Source organism: Melopsittacus undulatus, chromosome 13, assembly GCF_012275295.1.
Source record: "Melopsittacus undulatus isolate bMelUnd1 chromosome 13, bMelUnd1.mat.Z, whole genome shotgun sequence".
NCBI classification, from domain to species: domain Eukaryota; kingdom Metazoa; phylum Chordata; class Aves; order Psittaciformes; family Psittaculidae; genus Melopsittacus; species Melopsittacus undulatus.
In genome coordinates, this window is record NC_047539.1 from 4,697,849 (window position 1) to 4,714,924 (window position 17,076).

Sequence of the window (17,076 nt, forward strand, 5' to 3'; positions counted from 1 at the left end):
GTCCTGCAGGCCAGAGGGATGCCCAGCAGTGATCACCCTGCAGTAACACCACACGCTGCTGCTCGGGATGATAACAAAAGCTACAAGCTCCAGGGGCATCCCACTTCACTGGTGGCTCATGCTGAGCTGCATTTACCTACACACAAGCCAGCATCTTTCCTTGTTGGCTTCTTATGCTGCCCTTGTACCTGCATCAGCTCCTGCCACATCTTGCCTCTGCACAGCTCTCAGCAGGCACAAAGCACAAGTTAAGTAAGTGTGGTGGTTAATAATAATGGTTGGCACCATTAACTTCTGCTGCCAAACTCCAGGAGTGGAATGGAATTTAAAATATCCCTCAGTTTACGGGGTTGGTTTTTATATGGAGTACACAAGGCATACGGAGGAGCCATGGGGTCCCCTGGATGCTCACAGCTCTTGCTCCAGAGTTATACAGAACCTGTGGAGCATCAGCAGGATCAGTTTGTACTTACTGTGGGAGTTTCCCACCATCCCAAAGGCATCAAAGCCTCTTTAAGATGACAGAGGGGAAATTTAGATTAGATGTAAGGTGGAAGCTGTTCCCTGTGAGGGTGCTGAGGCGCTGGCACAGGGTGCCCAGAGAAGCTGTGGCTGCCCCATCCCTGGCAGTGTTCAAGGCCAGGTTGGACACAGGGGCTTGGAGCAGCTGCTCCAGTGGAAGGGGTCCCTGCTCGTGGCAGGGGTTGGAACTGGATGAGCTTTAAGGTCCCTTCCAACTCAAACCAGTCTGGGGCTCTATGAAAATCATAAATAGTGAAGAACTTCATTAGATGGAAACATTTTCCTAGTTCAGAAGCTGGTTAAACTCAGGCAACCAAAATCACTTCCGTGCCTTTCTAAGTCTGGGGTGGCAGGAGGCCAGACATGAGAGGTCCTGGGGGGGATCTTGCTCCTTGGGGAGCCTGAAACCTCCTTCCTGCTTAACTCAAACCTGCTTCTGCTCCAGAGCCAGCATGACTCTGGCACATGGGTCTCTGATGCTCACAAGGGCTGGTTCCATCTGTCACTGCTGTAGTTTGGTACCACTCCTCCAGCAGCTCTGTGGGCAAAGTTTTATGCCTTTGATCTAAATGAGATGAAGCATTAAAACATTTCAAACCTCTTGGTTTCAAGCAGTGTTGACACTAAGGGTTTTATTGAGCAGCCAAAGCACAGCAAGGGCTGTCCAGGGGTGCCCTCCTGCACTTATTCTTACTTATAAATGCTATTTATCAATAATATACGTAATAAAATAAGTACTTTTAAGAGCAAGGCAACACTTTTTATTTTTATTTAAAAAGGCCTTGATGGCAGGAATATAGTGTAAAAATCATTGGAAAAACTAAAAGGCATTGATACATATTGGAATATACACTTTTTACATAAATTACATTTATTTATTTATTCTTTCATTTGAGGTTCTTATTCGGTATTGAGGTCTAATAGTTAATAGGTCCTGGGATCTGGACGTTTAGACCACCATAGTCTAACATGTACATGTTCATGGGCCATTGCTGAAAGAGAGGGAGAGAAAAAGAAGGCAAAAGTCTCTGTTAGGACACAACACAAAACCATGCATACATCAAATCTCTGACATGTTCTGACCTGGGCTGTTGCTCCCACTTTCCAAAGTAAAGAAATGAACCAACCCCAAACCAAAATACCACCAGCAAAGCTGACAACAAAACTTTCTAACTTTATAGTTCTCTTTTGTGAAATACTCTTATTTTTTAAAGGCATTTGGTATCATCCACAACCAAAGCCAAGCCCTGAGGGGAGCAACTGATGCATCCCCCTATTGCATTTCCTATTTTCACTGGATTGATGTGGGAAAGCCCTGAGGGGTGGTGGCTGCTTTGCTCTGCTGACCTCTCCCAGCCAAACCCAGCAGGCAAAGGGAGCCCCAAAGGTGCATCCCCTCCTTCACCAAACCTGGTTGTGCTATTTTACATCACACTTAATAGTGTCTGTCAGGCGGAGGGTGGTGGTGTCAGTTCGAGGAGAGCAGAGAGCAGCATCCTGAAGCAGAAAGATAGGTAGGCAGTAACCCCCCTAATATTTGGAAGGCTTTACCACAAGTGAGATCTGATTTGTTGATGTCGTAGACTCCATATTGGAAGAGGAGGAAGAGGAAGATGAGGAAGAAGAAGATACCGAGTTCCCTTCAGAGATCCTCTTCCGCTTCCTTTTGGGAACGCTGGTGTCTTTCTCTGCAGGGAGAGGGCAGGCATGAGGTATCTGACTGCAAGTGGTCCCTAAATGCGGGACCCATCCCACTGCTCCAATCTTGTCTCCCACTGGACATCCCCCAGCATTGATCTGCTGTACCACTGTCAGTGACACAGACTGAGCCTCCATGACCTGGCACAGAGCTGCCATCTCTCCTCAGCAATGGCAAAGAAAATCCACAAAACAAGTGAATCCCAAACTGCAGCAGTTACAGAGCCTGGTATCTGACAGACTTGTGTCTGTGCTGAGTGCTCTGGGGCCATGAAGCTGCCACCTGTGATCATATGCCTGTATATATCTGCATATATGATATGCCCATATATATCTGCATATATAAACTGTCTTGTCCACCTCTTTTTACGCCATGTTGCAGGCATGCTCTGCCTTGCCAGTTCTCCCTTCTCTAGCCACCTATTTTCATAAAACTAATAAGATCCTAATTATCTCTGGGGTTGCTAATTCTGACACATTTGATTAAAACTGGCTGAGATTTATTGGGGAGGATAGGACAGAGACAAACTCATTCCCAGCGATCACAGAAACCTTGTTTCCTTAGAAGCTCAACTGTTAAATGATGGCTCAAATTAAGGGCTTTAACTAGTGAATAAATTGCTCATGGCGAGTAAATTGCTAATGGGAAAGGGATAATCAAATCCTGCAGAATATGCTGGAAGTTTGGAGTCTAACAACCCAGTTTCCCCACAGCTCATAGAAGAGGAATTGTTTAAAGGATGGATTGCTCCGGAACAGATGCTGAGTCTGCATGTTCTCTTTCCAGACAGGATCTTTTCCCCAGCCTCCCCTGGGGATGTGGGAGGTTCACCTCCCCACAACTATTTTACCCTTAGGTTCTCTCTGCCACAGGGCAGGGAAAGCCACAGTTGTTCCTTAGCCCTCCCCTTACCTGTTTGTTTGGCCTCGGTGCAGATTTCAGCAAATGGCCTGTGTAAGAGACAAGGGGTGAGTGGGTGCACACTGTTATTCCTCCTCTATGCCCAGACCCCAACCCTGAGCTGCCTCCTCCAACACCCCCCTGTGCAGAGGGGGGGCATGGAGCCTCTCCACTGCTCCCCAGAGGGAAGAAACCTGGAATGACTCAGCTGGGTCTCTGAGCCATCCCACTATCTGCCCCCATGTTGTGCCCTTTCCCAACATCACCATCTCAAACTGCACAAGAACAAGGGGATAAACCAGCCCCACTAATGCTTTGCTGTGCCCACCCGTGGCCAAGCATCTCCATGTTGCACAGAACAGTGGATGCTGGGCATGGAGCAGGGGATGGAGCAAGGGAATGGAGCAGGCTGTCCATGGGTATTGGGTGGCATGGCCGTGCTCCGGTGGCCCCGTGGTGACTTATCCCACTCATGGCTGGAAAAGCAAGAGCAATGTTTAACAAACAGAAACCTTCCCTAGCTGCAGAGCTGGGGGAACTTACTGGAGCTGGTTTATAATCACCATCCGGATGCTCTCCCGTGCCTTCAGGATCTTCTCCAGCCGATGGATGTCATAGGTATTGGGGTTTCTGAAAGGGATATCGTCTGGCAACCCGGTAACCTCCACAGCGTCAGGACTGTCCCTGATGAGTTTATAGGGCACCATGACAGGCCGGTTCAAGCCCAGAGCCTCACCTGTAATGGCAGAGCAGAAGATAACGTGCCAGCTTTACCCCACAGGGCTCCGGATCCAAACAACTGAAGGACCAAAAGCCTTGGGAGGACTCTGGGAAGCCATAGGTGTGGTGATGCTTGACCTTTGCTGCAGCCACATCCTGCCCAGCTGTTTCACATCTGCCTGCCCAATTTACTGCATGCTCCATTATTCTCCACTTAGTATCCTGCAAGGAGCCTCAGGTGTGGGCTGTTTTACAGTACCAGCACTTGGACATCCATGCAGAGCACATCCATCACTGTGCTTCCACCAGCCCGTAGTGGGACCAGCAGCACCAGTGTTAGAGACAGCCCAGGAGAGAGGGCAAATGAGACAGATTTGCCCACCTCTTCTTGCCTCCAGCTGGCAACAGGTTTGGGGTCACTGGGGTGGAGATCAGATCCATTTCTCACCATCGCATCACATCCCTCCTGCCCATTTTTTGAATCACTTTGGCCTCCACAATATCCTATGGCAGTGAAATACCACAATATAGAATCACAGAATGGTTTGGGTTGGAAGGAACCTTAAAGCTCATCCTGTTCCAACATCCTGCCACAGGCAAGGACACTTTCCACTAGACCAGGTTTCTCCAAGCCCCATCCAACTTGGCCTTGAGCACTGCCAGGGATAGGGAAGCCATTCCTTGTTGCATTAAAACTACTTTCTTCTGCACAATTTAATCTTACTGCCCACCTCTCTGGGTACTCCTTTAGTTCTGCAGGGTGGGGAGCACCAAACATCCCTTCTGTACAGTCCTGATTGTAAGAGTGCTCTCACCTCGCATCTCTGCAGTCCCCAAACCTGAGCTGCCCCATAGCCACATTTCTGGCTTCCTTGCAGGGAGTTCACCCCTGAAGCCCACTTGGCATCTTCTGCTCCATAAACAGTGCCAGGACCATGGGAGTGCAGGGATCTGCTGTGGGCTCTGCCCCACATGTGGTGAGTGCTGCTGAGCCAGGGTGGATGGGGATGCTCAGGGCATGGGCAGTACCTTCCACAGGAAGCTGCACCCATATGCTGGTACCTCCAGCCGTGCATATCTGCCCCCAAAGCAGCACATAGCCCATGTAGTGAATAGAACCCTGAAATAAACAGAGTTTGTGAGCAGGGTGAGTAGCCTTAACAAGGAGAGACTTGAAAAAGAAGGGAAATGGCCTTCCCTGCTGCTCTGCTATCATTTCAGCTCTTTTCTTTCTCCTTCAGGCAGTTATTCTGGGGAGGGAGGCAAGACACCACACTGAAACACTGGGGTGCCACTGAGCTGCCATGGCCCAGCTCCACAGCCCTGGGGAGTCACAGGTTGAGAGACAACCCCCAGCACTTAACCAGCTGTGCCCAAACAGCAGCGAGGGGACAGCCACGAGCAGTGGTAGCACAGAGATGAAATAGTGACACCACTCAGGGCCATGCATCCTGTGGCTGGCTCCATGCAGCTGCTATTCCCACTGTGCCTGTTCCCAGCGATGGGAGGGAGGAGGAGTTTGCTCAGCAGCACAATGAGCCTGCAAACAGCATTTTCAAACCTTCTCCAGTCTCCTGACCTCCTTTCCTACTGCGGCTCCAGCAATCTTTTCCCCAGCCATGCTCACTGCGGCTCCAGCCTTGCTCCCATGGCTCACACCAGCTCAGGACAGCATCAGGACTGACACCAGACTGCACAAATCCTGCTCCTCGGCTATGTTTTCCCATCCTCCCTCCCCTCACCAAGGATGAGCTGTCAACAGGAAGGTCACGGTCCCACCTGTTGGGAGCGAGACATGGAACGTCCCTAGGGCCAGGCTGTAACGTGAAGCAGTGGGATGAAACCTGTGCTGCAGCAGGCTGCTGTGTGCCCAGCCTATAAATAGAGGTCTTCAGGCAAATTAATTTTAACTCTGGCTGCTGTCAGCAAAACCAGCCTGGTTGGTGATGCATGAGAAGGGAGACTCACCGTATTTTTCATTGAAAAGCTCTTTCACTTGCTCCCGGAGAATCACCTTCTCTCCGAGCCTGTTGGCATCGTCCTCATCTGCAAGCAGAAAAAGGACAGGGAATAACATACCCTGTTTCTCTTTGAGCCCCTGGAAGCCCCATCCCATGGCCATGTCTCTGTCCCTCTGCCCCAGTCTGGGGATACCTCAGAGGCGGCTGCACCTTTTAGAGCTGTGCAGAGCAGCTATAAAGTGCTGCTGAATCTGTGCTTGCCACGTGCTGCCATGGCTGAGAGCATTTTACATCCACTTTGTGGTGCTGTAAGTGACTGCAAAATATGCAAAGCAACGGAGACTCAGGCCCTCAGTGCCACAAATGCTCCCACAAGTGATATCAAGGAATGAGATAGCAATTTTATAGCTGGGCTCCTAAGTACAGCATTGTTTTATAATATGCCATATAATCAGCTTGGCTTTACTAGCTTTCTTAATTATCCTCATCGTGCTGAACGGTTTCCTCTGTTCTCTCATTTAAAATGATGTGCCTATGTGTTTGGAGATATTTCTCCTGGCTATTCAGCATCCTCAGGGGGCTCTAGGAGAAATTACTGGGGTCAGTACTGGCCCCTTTGATGCTTTCTCATCCCTGCAGGTGTAAAGCACTAACTGAATGAACCCTATCTGCCCCTTTCTGGGGTCACCCCTCCAGCCGCAAGCTGCCCAGGGTACCCAGCACAGGGCTGGCACAGTGGGGTGTCCTCCCAGCAAGAAGGGATCACCACCACAAGCCTCACCAAACTCAAAGCAGGCATTTTCACCCAGGCTGGCATGGATGGAAATCAAGGATGGTTATTTACAGCACCAAGGTCAGCCCTGCAAACCTCAGCATGAAGGATCTGAGCATCCTCTGCCCTGAGTCTGCAGCTACTTGATTTGATTTTGAACAATCACATGATTTTGGGTCTAAGCAAACACACGGCTTGCAGTTTTGTTTTAAATATAAGCTGAAAACCTGATGTGAGTCTCTGTCTGCATAGAGCAGAAATCACATCTGGCCTTGCTACTCCGCTGATGCTGATGCTGCAGAGAAGCTGGCACCGTTCAGTTTCCACACCCTGCTACTGCAGGATATGGCCTCAAAAATGGCTCCTCTCTACCTCACAATAGTAATTTTACCTGGATTTAATAGAGAAAGGAAAAAGGAGAAGTTTCTGATAAAGAACCTCATGGCCAAGCTGTGCTTCAAAACCAGAAATGGCAACAAAGCAGCTTGAATGGGATGGAGCAATAAATAAATAAAACAGAACCAAAATCACATAAATGTTGCCAAGGAGCTCTGGTTTCAAGAACCAAGACCTTGCCTTGTGGTGCCGCTCATGAGGCCATGGCAAGCCAGCGGGGCAAACCCTGCGGGCTCCCTCTATGACTTCCTTGTCATTGATGCTCAGTTTCTGGGCTGTGGATACACACCCATGTGGATGTGTAGATGGTAGCAGACAAAGACACCCCAACAGTCTGTGTTCTCACTCGTTCAGCTCTCCAGGGCTGCAAAATGCAGCAGCTCTTTCCTTTCCGCTCATGCCCCGAGAGACCCAAGTGCAAGAAATGAGATCCCAAGGGGGTGTTTTTTCCACCTTGTGGGCAGAACTCCCTAATTCCCATCCAAGGATACAAACAAATCCCATGTAAAACATGGAACTGAGCACGCACAACAGAGAAGCCAGAGAGGATCCGGCTCGTGGCACTGCTTCCTGGGGACCTGCCCCTCCATCCCCAGGCGGCTCCAGGCAAGAGGAGTCCACTTTGACTTCATCTTGCTTTGGGAAGTAACTGACTCACAGCAGCCACTGGCACTTGTGGAATGTGCTGAGTTCTTCCCATAAGCAGGTTTACGCATGCTGCTCCTTCAGTTCTGTGGTATTATATATATATATATATATATATATATATATAATTTTACAAAGTAGCCAGTTGATTGACTTATTTCTTCCCCAATCCTACTTGCCTGAAGCAAGGGCCCCTACACTCCACAGGCACTTACACACTAGTGGCCACATTTTTAAAGCACTATTTGCTCTTTTCCAATAGGACTCCAATAGGAGCGTAGGTTTAGATTAGAACTTGAGATGTTCTTCCCTGTGAGGCGCTGGCACAGGGTGCCCAGAGAAGCTGTGGCTGCCCCATCCCTGGCAGTGCTCAAGGCCAGGTTGGACACAGGGGCTTGGAGCAGCTGCTCCAGTGGAAGGGGTCCCTGCCCGTGGCAGGGGTTGGAGCTGGAGGAGCTTTAAGCTTCTAACCCAAAGCAGTCTGGGATTCTGTGACTTGTTAGAGCTCAACATGTCTTATAGAAATACGAAGTCATATTTAGCAGTTATTAAAAATAGGGTTTAGGTGTCTGTTGCTGACAACAGGATCCAAACCACCACCTCTTCTAGTGACGTTATAAAACCACAACAAAACCAAATGCAAGGTATCCCATGGATAAACAATGGTTCTGTCTGGGTTCATGATGCCACATTCAGTGCCCTGATCTCACAGGTGAAGCCACGGCATGGCTGGGTGGGGTACCTGGTGGAGCCTTCCTCCTCCCTGTGCCATCACCAGCATCCCAAGGTGCTGCTCCAGGCCATGCATGTCCTCCACCTGGCCAACAGGCTGAGTAACAACCATCTGCTATCCCAAAACCCAGCATGTAGCCCATTTCATCAGGAAAACAGCCACTGCCCAACACATCCCAGCTGGGAAAGCAGCTCAAGCCCCTTCTTTGGGCAATCCCAATCATGTCAAGGAAACACCCAGTTGGCTGCTTACAGCAGTTAGGATCTGGCCCTGAATCTTAAGAGGATAAATACACACCTCTTCCCCCCTTCAGCTTCAATGGGTGCAATTCAATTACATCCCTGTGTAAATCCAGAATAAATCTGCTGACTTTGCTGAGGCTATTCCACAGTAACTCAGGATTAAATACAGTTAGAATTAGCTCAACATATGCATGTTTTCAAAGCAGAGCTATAAACTTGCAGGAGGAGGCAATTACCATCTAGACAGGCGGCCAGAATCCCAGCTAATGGGACTAAAGCTGGATCTGCCAGAGCTACAATGTGCCCTTACACAGATACAGGCAGACGAGCTATGCTTTATCCCTGTAAATTAGTATATATGTTAAATCTCTTACATGACTACTCACTAACCCTGGCCCAGGGTAGGTACTAAAGCAAAGCAAAAAACCTCCCACCCAAATCTTTGCAAGCTCTCCTTGTGAACAGCAAGTGGATTTTTAACACATTAATTGATCATATTCAAGGATAAACTGAGGATAATGTGGCAGGTTGGCTCGGCTGGAGCAGAACCAGCACCGGTGCCCAGGGACTACAGCAACAGTGCTTAGAAATGCAGAGGGGATTAATAACAATAAAATACTGTTAAACAAATCCTGCATGACTCAGTTCTTGGTATCACAGGGAAACAGAGCAGAGAGGAAAAAACAATACCTGAAATTTGGGGGTTTAAGACATTTTCATTCCCATATTAAAACGCAAGTGCATTTCTTGTCTGCTACCATCTACGATGCATCAACTGAGCTACGTACCATTCAAGGCAGCGTAGGCTTTTTCCAAGGATGTTATCCGTCTAGGGGCTACAGTGCAAGTTAAAAGAACACAAAAAAAAGGAGAGAGAAAGAAAAAGAGAGCCATGAGTGCTGCAGCTTGGTTCTGTGGTCACAAACAAAGCAAAACCCAGGATGACACTGTCCCTAAGAGTGGAAACTCCTCCGGTCCCAAGGCCCCTTGGTACAGAGATGCTTTCAGTAGCTGAATAACTGCCTGGTGAGCTGAGAGGCCACGCTGGGCTCTCCATCCGCACCAGGGACCTGTTTTGGGATGTGCTTGAGCCCACAAGCATCCCTCAAGCTACACTTTACACCTGAGCAGACTGAGGTCCACACATGCCCAGGGAATTGAAGCATTTACAGTCGCTGCCAAAGCAGCAGTGGCTGTGCTGCACAGCCACACCAGTGCCTGAGGAGGAAAACTATCTGAGGTTAAAGTAGATGAAAAGCAAACACAGAAATTGTGTCAGATCTGCAGCAATGGGGGGAAATGGGAGATAAAGGGATCCCTAAGGAGAGGCTGCCGCTCGCCACCGACTCCAAAGAGACATGATATCAAAAAGAAATTAATTTCCTGGGGAAAAGCAGCAGAAATGGAGCTAGGACAAGGATTTGCATCATGGGCAAAAGGAGGAATGAAGTGGCTCATTATGACAAGGCTGGTGAGGAGGATGGGGCTGTGGGTGGTGCCACTGGGGTGAGGAAAGGGGCTCAGTGGGGAGGCTCTTGCTGCAAACAGGGGTTTGCATGGGGCAGCTGCAGGCACTGAAGTTTCATGCAGCCCATGGTGAGCTGGGGTGCTGAGCCAGACCCTGCACTGTAGGCACACAAATCCTGCTCTAAGTGGCTGGTGGCTGCAGTAGGACCCAGACAGAAAATAAGTGATGCTGCACATTGCCTGGTCCCCCACATTGCTGTGTGACACCCTACGGGCAGCACCCACCGCACAAAATGTTCAGGTTAATACGCAGTGAAAAGGGGAAGAGATGTAGATGGGTCATGCTAGAAAAGCCAAGGTAGAGTCCAAGCCTAGAAGGAACAAGGCCTTGGCAGAGCTCCCATCAAGCAGGAATGCAGGCGAGAGCATGGCAGGAGCACAGGCAGATTGCAGGCAGGCAGAAGCATGGACAGGCAGCAAGGAACAGAAGCACGCAGCAGCATCTTTCTAACATGAAACAAACATTTGAGGGAGGGCAGCCCAGCTTTTCATTTGGTTAGCAGCAACTCAAAGGTGAAGGTTTCAAGGTGCTGTTATGAAATCATGCTGCTTGGGAAAGATAATGAACATTTCTTCTGGGAACCCACATGTGCTGCTCAGCCTGAACTATGGGAGGCACCACCAGGCTCACAGCCACGATGTGATGTATGGAGTGTGTGCACCCCTCATGTTGGACCACAGCTGGGATGGAGTGCTACCCAGCTTGCTGTGTGTTGAGAACCCTGAAAAATGGGGGTATTTGGGGTCTCTGAAGGACACAGCAGGATATGAGGCTGGCAGGGAGTGGGGTGGAAGCAAGAGCAAAGCAAACATGAGGGGTGGGATGAGCTGGAGCAATGGGGGTCTTGTGTTCTCATCAGATGCTGTTCACACAAATGAAAGGGAAAATGAGACAAAAAATAAGCAAAGAAAAAGGTATCACAAAGATGCTTCTAAACAGGCTTTGAAGCCATTCACACTACCTGCTTGAATCTTCACCTTTACACTGGAAACACTGACCAGCTGTACACTAAAGAATTCATTCACCCCATTAACAGGAAGGTGGATCAGAAGGAAAAATAACCTGGCTGCTCCCATAGGAGTTAATGGGACTCAGGGATGAAGGGAAGTGAGCAGGGAATTCAAAAACCAGCCCGGTGATGGAGCAAGATGCACTCAGCTCCCATCACTGCCCCACCAAGCACTTGCCTATTTTTGTGTTGTACCAGAAGTTTCTGAGGCAAGACACATCTCATCAAAGTCTCCAGGATTGTGCTCTTGTGATTAAAAAAACTATACATCTAAAAAGGATGCCTGGATGTGTGGTTTTCTTAATTAAAGAACACTGCCTGCCCTACTTTATTAATTGGAGTATGGGAAATAATCTATCAGGGTGGTAGGGAGCTTGGGGAATAGGACAGATGGAGCTGGTATACATTTTCAATCAAAGCACATAGAAATTAATATACAGAAAGAGTTTTTGTGTGTGTGCTACATTACTTATGCTTGATTTTAGTTTTTTTCCAAAGGCTCAAATTAAGCCTGTTTTGTATCTCTGTGCCTCAGGAAAGAAGAAAAGTGCTGTGTTTATAGCGCTGGAGCTTCACCCCTGCTCGCTTACTTCTGCTTTAATGCTGGAAGATCATTCTGCTTTCAGAAAGGGGTTTTGATAGGGAGAAAAGAAACTGGGAATCAAAAGGAATCTCTCTGGGTGCCAGGGAGGCTGTGATCCTGGGTTAAAGCCCCTGGGAAGACACCAGTGAAGTTCGGCAGAGGCACTGGTGACCCAGTGCCATCGTCCCACCTTTGAAAGGCTTCAAATTTGTATTACACAAGGGGGTTGCAGCCACTGACCTCCTCCAGGCACTGGGGAGCACCACTAGCTTTAGTTTACCAAAATCCAGCCTCATTCCCTGCCCCAAAAAAACCCCTTCTTCTGCAAACAGCATCCCTGCAGATCCCCATCCACCTCTGTGCTGGCAGTCTCACCCCTGCCCATTGCGACCCATTGAGGGGAGATGCTATCTCAAGAGAGGAGTTATGATTACCTTGAGAAAAAAGCATGTGAGGTGCTCAGATTATACTGAAATCCTTTTAGCTGTTCCTGTCACACTTACAAAATGGGTGTCCCAGAAAGGGAGGGGAGGAGGCCTGTCCACGGCAGTTATCTGGGATGCTCTTTGCAATGCACGAGGTGCACAACTTGTTTAAAGCAAATGAAACCACATAATTTAACCTAAAGGCAACTAAAATCACATCAAAGTGATATTAAATTTCCCTTTTCCCTTAAACTGTGTGCTTTTCATGCAATTTTTGGCCAAAATAATCCACAAAACCCATAACTTCCCTTGTATGGAGAGTCATCTCCTGGGCTTTCCAGCTTTTAGACACCTTTACAATGCCAGCCTGCCTGGGAGTAACTCTTGCTTTCATTTTAATGCTCCTCTGCAAAAAGTGATTTTCATTGATTTTGCCTTAATGCCAAGCACGCACTTGTGCTGCTGCTCTTCGTTTTACATGGCAAGACTTTACTGCACAAGTCTGAGGGAAAAAGAACACTCTTAAATTTAAATTTTTAATGATCTGTGGCTATTTGAAAATCATTAATTTTGTTAAGGCAGATGAAAAGCGATCAAAGCCAAGGCAGTGAACCTACCACTGCGCTGCCACCATCCACTCACTTTGCTGTGATGGGATGGAAAAGCAGATGAGAGGTTAATTGCTGTCAATGGGGATTTTTTGTGGGGCAAAAAACAAACAGCTTTTTTCTTGAGGAGACATTCTGGTGGTAGAAAATAATTGTAAGTCCTGGGATGGTCTCTGAGGATTCAGCACATATATGAAATAGTCTATAACAAATTGAGATGTCAAGCAGTCACCTGTGACTGCTTGCAGTTAAAACCCCTGTGGAAGGAGAGGGCATGAAGCACTCAGCCCAGCAGGGATCCTGCAGCCTCCTCCTGAGCTCTCTCAGGTACCACAATACACAGAATGAAATAGGTCTGTGTGTTTGTGCTGGCATGGGCCAGGCTGTGATGGGAGCGTTCAGCTGGAGAAGAAGGTAAAAGGAAAATCAATTTCCTCTACATCTCTATTTATCAGGCTGTGCTTCCCAGCCAGCTGGCAGGCTGAAGTATTTGCCTTCTGATGTGCTCCTTTGTTAATGGTGTGATTTGTGTCAGATCAGCGTCTCTTAAGGTAATTATACTGATCATGGCAGAGGGACGAGAAGACAAGATGTGGCTGGAGGAGCGGATACATCCCCAGCTTGCTCCGGTGTTATAGCCGTGTAATTCCATGGAAAAGCAGAGTTCTGCATTTCTGAGGGCTCTTTTAAGGCCTTGCCAATGCAAGTCAGCATCTTGCTGCTTAGGACCAGGATATAGGAGATCTCAGGCCAAAATCCATAGAGGTCTCAGGAGACCTCCCCATCACGTTAGCAGCCATACACAGGGTCAACACATGGACCATGCCCTGGACTGAATCTCTCAGACAGCTTCACCTTTTGTTAGGGCCCGTTCGAGTGTCTAACACCTTTTTGCTGTTCCAAATAGGGGCATATAAATGTTTTCCTCTCTGTCATATTTGTCTTCCCTAAATTGTGCCATCCTCATGGAAGCTGGCCAAGGAAATGGGAAGCCATCAATAAAAGTGACAACATTTTTTGCATCCATCTGTGCTCTTCCAACAGTTGTAATTACAGACATTTAGAACCGAGGCAGGCTTTTACCCACATTTCTGATGGCAGTTCTCTTTGCTGGGCAGCCTAGAAGCAAGAGACAGAGCTACTGCAGTGAGGCATAGGGAAGGACACGTCTCCGTGTGGTGGTTTCCACAGTTTGCTATGGAGCAAACCCCATCCTCCCCTCTCCATGTTGCTCCTGGTGTATCTCCACATGGGATGCCCACTGCAGCTCAATGCAGACCTTGTGGTTAACCACCTCCTTCCTACAACTCTCCCTTGCCACTGAACCCGCCAGCTCACTGCAACTTTAATTTATTTTAAGAAAATGCTTAAGAAAGCAGGTGCTTAAATACAGCACACAGATCCCTGCCCTAGATTAGCTCCTGAAAAATGCTGTCATTCCAAGGGAACAGCAGCAGTACCGAGGGGTGATGCTGTTTCAGTCAGGGGAACTTCAGGAAATGCACCAAACACCAACAGAACCAAAGTGGAAGCCCAGGAAAGTGAGGTCAACCTTCCTCCAGCTCAATTATTGTTCACCATCCACAGCTCACGACTCCCTGAGCACCACTAAACAGTGATCGTATGCATTGCTTAAACAAAAAGGCATCATCTCTTACCGGGTTTGGGGATGAGTCCTTGAAAAGGCCTGTGAAAAAATAAGGAAAAAAGGAGTTTTAAAATGAAAAGGCACTTGGAAGCCAGCACACCCAGACTGAGCATCCTTCTGTGGCACTGGGAAGGTCAGGGATCAGCCTATCCTTTGCACGCTGTGCCATGACTGTTGTAGGACCATCAGGAGCTCTGCAGGGATAGGGCCCTTATGGCCATGCTCAGGGCAGCACATGGCTGGTGGGAAAGACAGGCAGCATGGCCCAGTGAGAAGGTGATGGAGCCACTCTTAAAACCAGTTTTTCCCCTGACACTGATTAAGTGCTTTTCCCTTCAAATGTGTGTCCATCCCCTTTGGCTGCAAAACCCACAGGACCCTGCAGTGGGTTTCTGCCAAACCAGTAGCTGCTGACTTAATTGCTGTCTTAGGGGCTGGAGGTATTTAGAGTGTGTACAGCCCTATGGCAGTGGGGCTGGCAATGCTGGGGGTGCTGTGTCCTCCTTTCCCCCTCCTTGGCAGTGTGTCTGACTCCTCTCACCATGTACCTTGTCACGGTGAACTTGATTTTATCGGCGACAGCCAATATCCTCTCCAGGTTCTGCGAGCCGAAGGTGCACGGCTTCCTGAAGGGGATCCCGGGGGGCAGCCCCTCTATAATCACTGACCCCGGGTTGCTCTTGATCCGCTTGTATGGCACTTGCACGGGGTATTTAATCCCCAAGGCCTCACCTGCGAGAGAGAAGTGAGCAGTAAGTAAGCAGTAAACATGTGGGATGCCATTTCCACCCCTGCTCTGGTTCCGTCCCAGGTAGGTAACTCTGTAGGCACATTCCCTCTCTGACGTCTGGCTGCAGGATGGAGTCTACACATTTCCTTACAAGTAATTGGTCTTGTGGGTACCTGAGAAACATGTGAGCCTCACCCATGCCTGGAAAATGGGGATAACAGCATTTCCCTGCCCTGCCTGATCAAGATGCTGGGGCAGGCAGGCTGCAGAGTGCCCTGCAGAGCCCAGGTAGATGCCCTAGGGACAGGAGAAGCATCATCTACTTGTCCTCCAGTGCCCTCTATCATGGACTCTCCCAAGCACTTGCCGCAAAGAGCACTAATTCCCAGACCCACCATTCCCTCTGAGGTGCAGCCACTCAGTGGGGCGGTGAGAGAAAGCACCAGGCAAGGAGGAATTGAGAGAAGAGGAATAGGGAGACAATATTAGAAGAGGATAAGAGGAGAACATGAACAACTTCCCCCTGGTTTCTCACCATATTTCTTATTGAACAGGTCCTGGACTTGCTCCCGCAGCGTGTTAGCGATGTCGATTCGGGAAAGCCTGGCATCATAATTTTCTGTAAAATAAAGAAACAATTATGGACTTCTGCTGGTAAATTAAAAGGCACTCTGTGACTTTTAAGTAATGCCATTTTCTAATTATAGGAAAGTCCTTATCTTGCAATTAGCTAATCTCTGGAGTGGGCCATTCAAAGTCCTTAAAAATAATCTAAACAGAAATATGGGTTGTTTTTTTCCCCTGCCTGTTTGCTAAGAATAAAAGCCGCATGAAATCGAAGATTCAGTTGTGATAATTACTGGTGTTGAAATAAATCACACTCCAAAACCTCTCTGAGCCTGTGAAAAGCCCCTGTCCCTCCCTGCAAGCCCTTGCAGGCCGTGATGGCCCAAGAAAAGGGGATACTTGAGCAGGACAGTGCTTACTCCCCAGCCCATGGGCTTCTCACCATTGCTTCTCCCCTCCACCATGGTGGGATCAGTGTTTATACAAACATCACCCAGGTGGAAAAAGACCCAGAAAAGGCAAAGCCCAAGGCTTGGAAACTTCATTATGTGTCTCCCAAGGTCAGACAGTGAGATAAGCAAAGCTGGTTAATTAGGGCACCATCACTGAGCTTCTCCCTTGGACCTATGGGCCTGCCTGCCCTGTCTTCTGGTTGTCTGTCCCTCCAACCCCCTCACCCCAACATCTCCTTTCATTTCCCCTCTTCTCCTCCCTCCCATCCTTGCCTTGCTCCTCTGCCAGTGCACTGAACCTCAACACCCCATAGCCACCCCTTTCCATCTCTTTGCTCTACGCAGGCTCTACAACCATGAGTTCCCTGCCTCACCCCCCACCCCAGATGCCTCCATGCCCTCACCTTGAAAGCCCTGCCTCTTCACAGCATCCTCCAGCAGCACCTCGCTTGAGTCCCTCTCACCGGCGGCTGTTATGGGGGACAAAAGAGGAGTTAGGACTCATGGTGCTAACATGGGACACACAGGACAGGGGTTCCAGCCAAAAACCGAGGTGGGAAGGGAAGGCAAGAGAAGGAAAACGCTCTCACTCCTCTCCTACCTAGTCCTTAATGGCCCGGCTGCCGGGCGTCTCGCAGCCTACCTTTGGCTGCCGGGCTGTCCGACGCCGGCTCCTTCACACCCTCTGCCAGCAGCTCCGGCCTGGAAAACAGGGTAAAGCAGAGGGCATGGGAGTGAGCTCCCCATGGGCATGGGAGTGAGCTCCCCATGGGCATGGGAGTGAGCTCCCCATGGGCATGGGAGTGAGCTCCCCATGGGCATGGGAGTGAGCTCCCCAGCCAGGAGCACCCTGCCGCTCCAGGATCCCCTGGGATAACGCTCCCACAGCCACAAACCCCTGCTCACGTCTGCCTCATGCAATTTTAAAGCTCCTGC

The 17,076-nt window shown here is 49.1% G+C and overlaps 1 protein-coding gene across 8 annotated transcripts in view; it reads right to left on the bottom strand.

Annotated features, from left to right (window-relative positions):
• Positions 1 to 1,260: 1,260 nt before the first annotated feature.
• The window catches only part of GTF2IRD1 (GTF2I repeat domain containing 1), a 62,876-nt gene continuing 47,060 nt past the window's right edge, over positions 1,261 to 17,076 (bottom strand). For 6 of the 8 annotated variants that reach the window (XM_034068684.1, XM_034068679.1, XM_034068686.1 and 3 more), the window contains exons 18-28: positions 16,784 to 16,842; positions 16,545 to 16,610; positions 15,657 to 15,740; positions 14,940 to 15,123; positions 14,402 to 14,430; positions 9,379 to 9,426; positions 5,810 to 5,887; positions 3,665 to 3,857; positions 3,134 to 3,171; positions 2,074 to 2,210; positions 1,261 to 1,514 (exon numbers count right to left, since the gene is read on the bottom strand). In XM_034068684.1, coding sequence (XP_033924575.1) covers positions 1,440 to 1,514; positions 2,074 to 2,210; positions 3,134 to 3,171; positions 3,665 to 3,857; positions 5,810 to 5,887; positions 9,379 to 9,426; positions 14,402 to 14,430; positions 14,940 to 15,123; positions 15,657 to 15,740; positions 16,545 to 16,610; positions 16,784 to 16,842 — 991 coding nt within the window. In that variant the 3' untranslated portion in view covers positions 1,261 to 1,439. The remainder of the gene's footprint in view (positions 1,515 to 2,073; positions 2,211 to 3,133; positions 3,172 to 3,664; positions 3,858 to 5,809; positions 5,888 to 9,378; positions 9,427 to 14,401; positions 14,431 to 14,939; positions 15,124 to 15,656; positions 15,741 to 16,544; positions 16,611 to 16,783; positions 16,843 to 17,076) is intronic. The other 2 variants (XM_034068681.1, XM_034068680.1) reach the window with 2 other exon arrangements.